This window comes from Lycorma delicatula, chromosome 4 (genome assembly GCF_047948215.1).
Source record: "Lycorma delicatula isolate Av1 chromosome 4, ASM4794821v1, whole genome shotgun sequence".
Classification (NCBI taxonomy): domain Eukaryota; kingdom Metazoa; phylum Arthropoda; class Insecta; order Hemiptera; family Fulgoridae; genus Lycorma; species Lycorma delicatula.
In genome coordinates, this window is record NC_134458.1 from 213,077,465 (window position 1) to 213,089,800 (window position 12,336).

Consider the following 12,336-nt stretch of genomic DNA (forward strand, 5'->3'; position numbering starts at 1 on the left):
GTTCCACGTCCAGGGCGGCAACAACAGTACATACGTACAATAAATATAGTCACGATAATATATATAATATGTATAACACGATATGTGTAATTCAATAATGCAATAATATATATATATATATATATATATATATATATATATATAATACATACAACGGGGCTACGAGTATTTTTCTCGGAAATGTGGTCTTTCTTGACCTGGCCTCCACGTTCAGGTCACTGTTTTGGATTGGATTTTCTTGACCACCTGCAGATCATGTACACTGGAAATGATTCGGAAATGGGCTTATACCACGTTTAGATCTGGCGATGTGGCGCCCAGGGTCGATGTTTTTGCAGGTGTAACGGAGACCCTTCGGTTGTCCACATGCCCCCTGCGATGGCAAGCATATGATGAAGGTGCCCATGTATGTCGGTGCATGGGAGCCCAGAAACCTTCAGTGAGTAGGGGCCTGGAGTCAGTGCAGAGACTGCACATCCGCTGTCTGTCAGGACACATATCGGTTCCACCGGAGTACCGGATAGGACCTCCAAGGTTAGTAGCCCTAGAGTGTACCCCGGCGGCTAGCCTTGATACAGAAGGGATCAAATTCATTGAACATCTTGAACAAGTCAACATGGCAGAGGGTGCACATAAACACCTTCGTTTAGAAACAGCCGATTCGCCAGAAGCAAAGAGGAAATGCAGTAAGGAGTCTAACAGAATTAGAAAAGATAGTGAAAGAATCAGAAAAGATTTGAGGAAAGCTTTGTTTGTCAACATTGCGCCAAAACCGAGACATCTGTTTACCACAAGGGAGGATGGAAACTTCCAGAAAGTCAGTCCTTTCTTAATTGCTAGAGAGATTACAAATTGTGTTGGTGGTCCTGTCAAAGATATTTGTAAGACATTTAATGGTTTATATATCGAAACCGTAAATGACAATCAAAGCGTAAAGGTTCAAACTCTAAAGAAGATCGGTGAGTTCCCGGTGTTTGTTCATCCACATAATACGCTTAACTCACTAAAAGGAGTCGTTGTCTGCCGTGACCTTCTTAATTGCACGTAAGAAGAAATAGTAGAGGAAATGTTGAGTCAAGAAGAGTCTTTCAATGCCGCAGGTTAACCATGAGGAGAAATGATGAGGTTGATTCTTCCGCCTCGCATGTGTTGACCTTCAGTCTTCCTGAGAAAGTAAGTGCTGGCATACATCGGTTAGATGTATGCCCATTCATCCCGAAACTTATGCGATGTTTTTAAGTGCCAACATTTCGGACACACTGTAGTCGGATATGAAAGACAAGGAATCTCCCTGTGTAGAATAGAAACACATGAAAGCGATCCGTGTATAGATCCTCCAGTTTGTATTAACTGCCCAGTGTACAAACTGAAAACTGCTGGCCATTCAGGAAGTTAAAGAAAGAATGGCTGAAAGGAAAGCTCAGGAGATAAACAAATGTGATACGTCTAAGATTCAAGATTATTAGTGAGTGTTTTTCAGTTTTTTAGTGTAAAATGTATAATGAATTATTTCATTGGAAGTGAGAAATAAATTAAGTGTTATTTTCTTTTCTTTTCTGTTTTGAAGTGAAAAGGGCTAATGATCAAAGTAATCGATGCCCCTAAAACCTCAAAATAAAAATAAAGATGTTGTTGATGATGAAGATGATGGCGGTGACGGTGACGGTGAATGGTAATGATAATATTATTATTATTTTATATTTAGTGCGTTTTTCTAAATCCAAGTTTATTTAATTTTATTTTAATTTTCATAAATAAATTTATTTATTAGAAAATGTCAAGAGATAAATCGCGTGCTGAATCGTTTCTTTTTCGTGTATTACTATACAAAGGATTTTCATAGAAAGGTAGGTAGAGAGAGAAAGATCCATTTCTATTCACGAGACAGCGATGATTATTATGATTATAGGTAGAGAGGTATGATGGAAAGAATAGAGTTAGAAGATATATTTCATTATTATTATTATTATTATTATTATTATTATTATTATTATTATTATTATTATTATTATTATTATTATTATTATTATTATTATTATTATTATTTTGGTATTAGTATTATTATTAGATGTATGTATGAAAAGTACATTGCATGACATTTTATTGCCGTTCTCCTCTAATGTCCAAGAGTTCCAGTGACCTTTAAGAATTTCCCCCTTCGTCTTCCGATATTTAATTTGATATAACTTAGAAAAGAATACAGGTATGCATTTCAATAAGAAAATATTTATTATAAAATGCATTAATTGTTTGTCGGAAAATATACTATAAATGTTCCATATAACAACATCTGCAACAGAATTAAAAAATGACATTAAATGATCGTGTTCATATACACGTTTGGTAAATACACGTATTGGTATAACGCAATCTCCTTTGTACTGAACAATTCCAGTCAGTCTGACATTCATATGCTTTTACGAAGCTTTTGTTTTATAAAATAAAAATAATAATAATACTCATCCAGAAAGGTTTTTGTTTCTATTTATAGGAATCGTGTATTGGAGCACGAGAATGTTCTTCATTAAATTAGTAGACTTCTACAATCAGGAGAAAAAAATCATAGAAAAAAGATTTTTCTGTTTACTATGTTAAATGGAAAAAACTAAAAAAAATTCCATTGAAAAATGAAGAGTTACCTGAGATTTCTTTTTTGAGGTTATAGGTGAATTATGATGAAATTTTATTTTAATATTATTATTATTTAAAGTTAAGTAACCAAAGTTTTAAAAAATTCCAAAAAATCAATATTTTTATTATAAAACTGTGATCGGCTCCCCTACCTCACTATCGGCCCCAAAGTATTCATTTTGGGTCGTTTGCACTACTCCTATGCCTAAGAAGAAAAAAAGGGCAATTTTTTATATGTAGAAGGAAATTCGGCTAAAAAATATTCAATAAAAAAAATATAGTTTTTTTTCGATTTTTGGGAAAGGGAGTGAATTCGGAGGGGGGCCAAATTAAAAAAAAAAAAAATGGTAAGATAAGCGTAAATGCACACTGAGCTAAATATAAAGTAGGTTATGTTTACAAAATGATGAGAAAATTTACCCCAAAAAACCATAGAACAGTAAACGAAACTGAAACTTTGAAACATCCAAAAAACAATAAATATGAGCACTAAGCCGCCAAACCGGATCATCATAACGGGGCAACAAGATCAAGCACACGGAGGCTTTTTAGTCTCCTAACGTCCACGCTGTTGTCTAGCAGATTCAAAGCCAGACGGTTAATATGTTTATCCAACCTGGACTCATACCTTGAAACTAGACTTCCAACTTCCACTCAAACGTATGGAATGTCTACCTAATCGTGGAGCTCAGCATTCCTCGCCAACCACGACGCTTGGGTTATGTTCCGTAGAAGTTTATTCTGAAACCGTTGAATGACCTCCTCGTTGCTGTTAGTGGCGGTTCCCCAGAGTTCAATCCGGTGCGTCCATATCGGTTTCAAGAAAGCCTTGTAGAGCAGAACCTTGTTGGACAAAGAAAGTGGAGATCTCTTACCCAACACTCAGTACAACTTCTTAAGCTCAATTTCAAGCAACTTCCAAATATGATTCCTCCACGTCAAACGGCGATCAAGGTAAAAGCCAAGGTACCGTACCGCACTGACTTGAGGTATCCTGACACCGTATAACCGAACTGCAGGGCAATCTTCCCTCAACATTGTGAACGTCACGTGACTGGACTTCATCGGATTAAAATTTATCCTCAATGTACTCAACCAAACGCTGATAGCATCCATTGCAGATTACAATTTCACCCAGACATTAGCCGGGCTATCGTCAACCGCCAAGATCGCCGTGTCATTCGCGTACGACGCAACCGTGACATTGGCTGGAGTAGGCAGGTCGGAAGTGTACATCAGGAACAGAACCGGCTCCAGAACTGAGCCTTGCGGAACCTCTGAGTTGTTATCGAAAAACGCTGACATCTCTTGAGACTGGAATTAACGCGCGAAATACGACCATCTAGATAGCTGCGTAGAATTAAAAAGTACGGTTGTGGTAGGCAGGATTTCAATTTGAAAAGAAGACCTAGTATCCAAACCTTGTCAAATGCCTGCTCTATGTCCAAAAAGGCCGCCGGACAATACCGTTTCTCTTCCAGACATGTGAAAATAACACCAGTAATTCTATGGGCTTGTTCCACAGTCGAGCGACCACCCCTAAAGCCGAATTGATGATCGGGTATCACTCCTTCACTTTCCAACACTGGCCACAATCCGCGCAGAAACAGCCTCTCAAAGATCTTTAATAAAACCGGTAGCAGGCTTATAGGCGGATACCAAGACACCTCCTGCAAAGGCTTCCCAGGTTTCAAGACCGTCGTTATTAGTATTAGTATTAATTAGTATTACTTAAAAATATATCAACAGAATAACATTGTTTCAAACAATTTAACATTGACTCAAATAATTTGGGATTTTTAAACGTAGCAATGAAAACACAGGAAGGGGATTTCTCATAAGCCGAAGTATTGTGTTGATTTATACGAAAACAGTTCCGTTGTCTGGTTTGGTAAAGGTGGATGTTTTTATTTTTTGAAGAATAAATGACCATTATTTTTAGTAAAGATTACACGTTCATAATTATAAACACAAGGATAAATTAAACATTTTTTTTTTTTTTTTTTAACGTAGAGCTAAACGATACTTATGGACGCTGTATAATGATCTGACAACCCTTTATTGTATCTTAAAGGCTCTCGTTTTTATTTTTTTAGAGAGCTCCAAGAGATGACATATTACTTTATACGAGAATATCTGTAGGCATAATAAATATTTAATAATGATGGCAAGCTTAACGTTTTATTAAGGCGATTCAAATCAAAGCAGTACGGTTTGATTTTATTACAAATGAAATATGTTTGGTCAGCCCACGAGAACTTCTAATCTTATAAAACATTCAAAATTTTCGTTTTATAGGCAACAGAAATATTAATGTATCATTAAAAGAAATTTATTAACCGGATCGTCAATGTTATGTCTACCTGAGAAGCACAATTACGACTGTTTTATTAATAATTTTTAGTTTTACAAACTAAATGTATTTATTATTCTTCAACTAACACACGTTTTCTACCAACACGTATTCCTGTATTTTAGATAGCTTTATCACATGATTTGTCATATTTACTTTAAATTATTTCTCTGCAGTTATTTTCTTATTTTCATCAAACCCCAAGTTTTTCGTTCCTCATATTTGTTGCGAAAAGCTTTTCTACAAACGAACGAAATTTTTCCTAGGCCTAACTATTTTTTTTTTTTTAAATGGTAACTTAAAAATTTTTAAATGAGAGTCCTTTAAAAAAAAATCATTTCCAAACAAAACAGTACCGTTTAAAAAAATTATAATACGATTAATATTTTTTAGTTTCGACTTTGAAAGAAAATTAAGGATTATTAAGTTGTTGATTGTGTTTATTATTAATCTGAAATCAAATTTAATGTTGTTTTTTTTAAATCGGTTTCGTAAATTTTTTTCTTTTTTATAGATTTTTGTATATAAATAATTTTTACATCAACCGAAAATAAGGTTAGCCTTACTCTAAGTCAACAAAAAATATATAGGCTACATATACGTGGTTATGCAAATGTAGGGTATTTACCCATCAGTTATTTCGTGCAGGTAAACGGACAAATTTGTCAGTCGCATCAAAAATAATTAATTATTAATTGATAACTATTTTGTTTAGCTAACGTATTTTGTTTTCGTGTAAAGAGCGGTTATTAATTAAATAATTATACTGTCAAAATTGTAATATCGTATTCAAAATTTCTGTCATAAACAGTATAACAACGAATTTAATTATACATTTTTAAATACAAAAAGATATTGCAATGAACCCCCACCCAAAATGTTGATTCAATCGTTAAAATAAATAAAGTATTTATTGTGTTATTAAAAAAAGAAGAAATAAGGAAGCAAATGATTTCTAAATTTTAAAATCTATTTTTTTTATTTCGTAATGTGTACGTAGCAATTTGTCCAAATAGTGAACAATAAGCAACCCTTCCCCGACACGACGAGCTGCTGATGATACGTATGACATATAAATGAAGCATCGTAGTCGTGTACAGACTCAGGCCAACCGTTCCTGAGATGTGTGGTTAATTGAACGCTAACCACCAAAGTACACCGATATCCACTGTCTAGTATTGAAATCCGTATAAAAGCAACTAACGTTTTACGCTAAACCGTTTTCAAGAAACGTAAATAAACTTGCCATGTGATGAAAATAACTAAATTAATTCAGAGATTAGAAGAATATTGTGACTATTTTTAAAATTTTATCGATTATTGTTTAGATAACTAGTTTGTAATCATTAATCTTTTATAATAGTTAGAATGCTGGCTTCTAGATCACCTGTTATCGAGTTCAATTTTTGGCAAAGGTCTAACTTATTTTTCACTTGTTAACTAATTTTCATTGTTAAAATAAGAGGAGCAGTCGATAAGTAATGTAGTTTCGTGTAATGGGAAAATGGTACATTATCTCGTACTCGTTAAATGAGTTTGAGCTAAGGTTCTCTGAAATGTAGAAATATGTGATTTTTATTTTACTTAAGTTATTCCTGATAACTTTCTTCAAGTTTAGTAAAAATACTTTTATACCAAAATGACATCAAGCTGTATATCACTGTATTATTATAACGATCAAATACTGAGGAATAATAACGAAAAAATAATTGTATGGTATCGGTCGTATGGTCAATGTATTTTTTGTTGTAAATCGTACGGGTCTTACTGACTATACGATCACCACTTCTATCTCGCCCATATTTTGACCAACCGACTTATTTCATTTTATTTTAGGTTTTTTATGTTGTAATAGTGCTTAATTAAATTTTATATTCAAAGAATTCTGTAACGACATTGTGCCCACCAGTTCCAGTTTGCAAGTAGAGGAGTCAAGTTTTTTTTGTAAATTCTTTAGACACTAAAATTGTTTTGACCACCAGAATAATTAGCATAATTTCTAAGTAAGTTGATTAACTTAAATAAGTACTAAATTTAAATTTTTGTTCATTTTCATAATAATTTTTATCAGATATCTATGTTCTTATTTCTTATAATTTGTAGGTAAATTTTTGTTTATTTTTAAAAATACACTCAAGCTATGACAATATGTTGACAAATTAGCTTCTATAAATGAAAATTTAAACCCTGCAGAGGTTATGATCGTATATCAAATAAGACCCAACCTTTCAATTAACATTTAAATTATATGGATAAATTATACTACTTGTAGATATATCTACAACCACAGATCTGTCGGTTTTCCGGTAAGATTTCTTGAGTTTTTGTAGGAGAATATTCTGTGTTGATTTCTCTCTCCCTGTTGGTTCGAGTCTCTCGCTTAGGTATTTGAAGTATGGATCTCTTCCGATTCGTCTGTATTCTGTAGTCAATAATTGGACATTAGTTCGAGCAGATGAGATTTTTTTCAAATAGTTCAGGTTTTTGGAAGGAAATTAGTAAGCTTACTTTTCCAACAAATTCGTTGAGGATTTCTATTTGTTTAATTGCTGTTACCTCACTGTCTGCTAGTACTGGCTAGGTCAAAAAAAAGAGAAAAAAGGTATCTTCGTGCGGTAGATAACTGTATAACTGTTGTTAATCTAGGCTGAATAAACTTTACATTTAATTTTGTTGTGTATTCGTTATTTAATTTTTCATTTTTGTGTACTGCTACATTATCGTGTTGGTTGCTTGTGACGTTCTTCGAAACGAGCGAGATCGTTAGAAGGCTGGCACACCCCGAAGTAATGCCGTATGGCGGTTCTAGGGTGCGTTGAATCTACTCCAATAAAAGGGGGTGGTTTTAATCGGTAGTCTGCTGATGGCGATTGGATGAGAGCACCAGCAGTAGCCCGACACTCCGTCCGTAAATGCATTTCCACCTCCTTCCCCAGGAAAAAGAAAAAAAATATGGCTAGGTCGTCTGCGAAAGCTAACCTGAAATTTTGACGTTATCTTCAGATCGGCCAATTTGGGTGGGTTTCCGCTAGTTTTGATTTTTCAGTTTTTGTCCCACTTTCAGCTGACTTTGTCCAGAACAAGGTTGAAGAGAAGCGGAGACAGGCCATCGCATTGTCGAATGCCAGTTTTTAACAAAAAGGGTTCGGATATTTTGTCAGTGAATTTCACCTTGGAGGTAGTGTCGGCAAGTGTTCGTTTGATGAGGTTCAGGGTTTTCGGGTTGAGTCCTTGTTTTTCGGGTAGAGGATGAAGATGAGAGACTGTCGGTCGATCGAGTCATACGTCTTTCTAAAACCCGACAAAAATGCAAATTATCGGACTGTTTTTGACAGCAAATTCAAATCAATTTCAAAATTGCTTTGAAGTTGAAAATTTGTTCTGCGTTGGATCGGCTGCGAAGAAAACCAGCTTGGTATTTGCCATTTTTGTGTTCGAGCTGTTCTTGTTTTCTTTGGAGAAGACAGGCTGAGAAAATTCTGTACATCACTTGAAGAAAGAAGATATCTCGATAGGTGTTCACGTTTGTATTGTCTCCCTTTTGCGTAGCGGGTGGATGAGAACGCATTTCCAGTCTTCGGGTAGTTTTTCTGTCTGCCAGATTTCTGTGAGCTCTATGAGGAAGTTTGGACCGAGATTTTTAACTAGTACAGCATGATGCAATCTTCTCCTGATGCTCTATTCTGTTTGAGTTGGAGAATATGCCTATGGATTTCCTCTTGTGTGGATGGAGGAGATTCAGAGTGGGTGTAGGTAGAGGTTTCTTTACTGAATTTTGACAGGGATTATGGGCAGTTAGGAGTTTGAGAAAGTATCGTACCTATTCATTGCAGTTTTATTGATTAGTGAGTGCGAGTTTTCCGTCAGATTTCTGAAGCACAAAGTTTGAGAAGTATAGCCGGCGGATTTTTCCTGCTTACGTCCTGCAGAAATCTTGCGAGTCGCAGTTGCGGAAGTTTTCTTTGGCTAAGCCCAGTTGTTCCTTTAGCTATTTTCTTTTAATCTGTCTTATGGTTTTTTCACTTGTTTTCTAATTTCAAAGAATTTCTGTTGATTTTCTGGCGATTTTTTACTATTGCAATTTAAGAAACTTTTTTGCAGTCTTCCAACGCTTTTCCACATCTCGAATCCCACCAGGGATGAATCGTGTTATTTTTCAGGGAGATTAGTTCTTTGGCTTTTTGTGTGATTTTGGTGCGGAATCTTTTCCAGATGTCCGCCTGCACGTTTTGCCATTCTTTCCACCGATTACTTTTCTCTGATCTTATTTGTGTCAAATTTCCGCATATGTGTTTTCTTATGATGTATTTTCTTCGGGGTAAATTTTACTTATTAAATAGTGATCCGAGTCGACGTTCGCCCCTCTATGGACTTGAATGTAATGAACTTCTTTCTGTTGGAGGTGACTACGTGGTCGATCTGTTGTATGGAGGATCTCCAAGTCTTTATTTTCGGGGTTTTTTTTCTCAGGGAGTTGACATGTATTGTATGACATGTAATACATATTTATGTATTGTATGATATTTATAATATGATATTTATTGCATCGTTGGCATAGTTCGATGACTCTCGTGCCGCTTTTGTTAGTAAATTTGTGGGCAGGATATCTGCCTGCAATTTTCTGGTATTCCATTTCTTCGCCAACTTGTGCGTTGAAGTCGCCCAATAAAGTTTTTTTATTCTCTTAGGGAATTTTTGTCACGTCTTTCGAGTTTGATCCAGAATTTCTCGGTTTTTTTTGCGGGCCTTTTTATTATCTATATTGATGGAGGTGTAAACTTTAATCTGGATATACTTCTTGCTGGCGCACTGTGTGAATATGGCCATAAGACTGCTGTTTAAGGGTGAGACTTCTGTGATCGGTTGATATACTTTTGTGTATAATAAAGGCCATACTCAGAAGTAGAGCGCCATTGGCCAGACGTTTTTCTGTTCTACTCTTGAAGATGCGATTGTTTCCATAATTCATCGTATCTTTAACTGTGAATTGGGTTTCTTGTAGGCTAGTGTTAGAAGTTTTCTCCGATCTAACTCTGTTACAAGGTTGTGTAATTTTCCGGGTTGAAGTAAGATGTTGATGTTGAAGGTGCCAATATATGTGGGACTTTTGGATGGGAGTTTCGCTGAGAACTCCGACTCTCTTGTGTTCGTGATTGCCCGGGACCCCAGAATCGGTTGGGGCCACGAATAACAATAGCTTAATTAACGGGTTTTTCTAACGTTTCTACTGGGTTGTTAGAACCAGGGATTGTGAATTCCAGGAGCAGAGACTGCAGCCACCCCTCATGTGGGGAACAGATGCTAACCAGAAAGCTACCCGATGCGATGTAGGTTCAGACGAGTCTGAATTTCGTTCTGTTTTGGTCCGCGGGTGGTATATTATTTCTCACCTACCCCATATATCTCTAGAGCACTTCTCTATTTATCACCTTAGAGCGCGCCCGATAGGAGTCAAAAACCCCTCACAGATGTGTATTATTATTATTATTTTGAAGCCTGATTTGGGCCATTATTTTCAACTTTAACTGTTTATTATTGGATTAAGATATGTCATTGGTTGAAGGTAATACAAAATAAAAAAACTACTACGGCGCGTTTCACTTAGTTTTATTAAAACCACGATTTGTTTTGTTTTTTGCAACTTTGACTGCTTACGCGTTTAACTCAAAAATAAGGAGATCTATCGAGAAACGGTTTCTTCAAATTTTATAAAAACATTATATTTTTAAATTTTAAGTAATTTTGTTAACAAAATGTTAAACTGAATCTATGCATTATTGTAATGGACCTTTGATAAAGTGTTTAATGTAAGTAATTGCTTATTGTACGTCAGTTTTTTTTTTTTTTTTAACTAAAGTGGAGAGTTGGTCGAAAAATCATGTATAACTAAGGAAAAATGCGGAGTTCTATTTATTACATGACCACAACGTTTGCTATGATTTAAATTTTTACATGAAGCTAATGTCATACAAGTTTAACGTGATATATATTCTTAAAAATGAGAAAAAACTTATTAGTCATAAATTTATTAGAAAATATTAAGAAAAATATAAAGAAAATGAACAAAAATTCTACTTAATTAGTTTTAAGAAAACGAATTTAGTTGAAAAAATATATCAATATTATTCTTATGGCCAAAGGAATCGTTATTTCCTAGAGAATTTGTAAAGATTAATTTTACTCCTTGTTCTTTAACCACAAAAAAAATTTCACGATAGATATAGTATTTCTTAGAATATAGCGTTTTATTATAGTACAATTAAAATACAAACAGTGTAATATTAAATTAAGTGAAGTCGGTGAGTCGAAAAAGACGCGAGCTTATGATTGGTGGTAGTATAACCAATAAAACCAGAAAGACTTTGTATATATAACTAAAGAAAAAGTAATATATATATATATATATATGAATTTTTTATTTTACTATGCCCCAAGAAGGTCAATCATAAGGATAATCAGTCAAAAAATAGGTATGGGTTTTTCATTTATTTTTTTTTTATTTTTGGGGTTCCTGGGTTCTATGACGCGGGTATCCCCAAAACAAAAAAAGGGGTTCAAAAATAATGTTCTTATATACATATGTACGTGTGTTGGCGTGTTTAATAACTTTTGAGTGGATAAAGCGATTTTGATGAAGTTTGGTACAGAGACTTGTGTATATGGGGCAATCTGTTGATACAATTTTTGCAGGGATTCAATATCTAAAGGTAGCCGGTAGATAGTTTCTTTGGGGTCAATTTTCTCAAAATTTTTCAAACATATCCCCATCTCAGTATGTGCGTACATGATTATCTTACTTTTTTTCAAATTCTCCTCATTTCTCAAAGTCGGTAAAAGGTATCTTTTTATTCATTGCATATCTTTTTAACCGAATTTTTTATGTCTACTTAGATATAGTAGGGCTGCAAACAGCTAAAAAAAATACTTATGGACAATATTTGGAGTAGGGGAGCCGAGCAAAATTTAAAAGTATCGATTTTTTTAATTCTTTAATTCTTTTTTTTTAGTTTATTTAAACTTTAGGTAATAATATTACAATAAAATTCATCATTAATTTACCCTCTTCCTCAAAAAGTAAAAGTTAGGTAACTTAATTTGGTTGTAATTTTTCAGTGGATTTTTTTACTTCTTCCATTAAATGGGAGGTGATTTTGGTGGTGGGGGAACAAAAAAATTAAAAAGTATAGATTTAAATTTTTTTTCATGCATCATTACTTTTCCACTGTATAAGAATAAATAACCAATGTCAGGAAAATATAACATCTTTGTTGCCAGCTTATATACACATTCATCATTATATATATAAAACATAATTCATCATTCATCATTATATATATAAAACATAATTCATC

At 34.3% G+C, this 12,336-nt stretch overlaps 1 protein-coding gene across 1 annotated transcript in view; it reads left to right on the forward strand.

Annotated features, from left to right (window-relative positions):
* Positions 1–616: 616 nt before the first annotated feature.
* Hs3st-A (Heparan sulfate 3-O sulfotransferase-A) overlaps positions 617–12,336 on the forward strand; it is a 266,793-nt gene continuing 255,073 nt past the window's right edge. The window contains exon 1 of the mRNA XM_075361875.1: positions 617–959. Within this exon, the coding sequence (XP_075217990.1) occupies positions 617–959 (343 nt within the window). The remainder of the gene's footprint in view (positions 960–12,336) is intronic.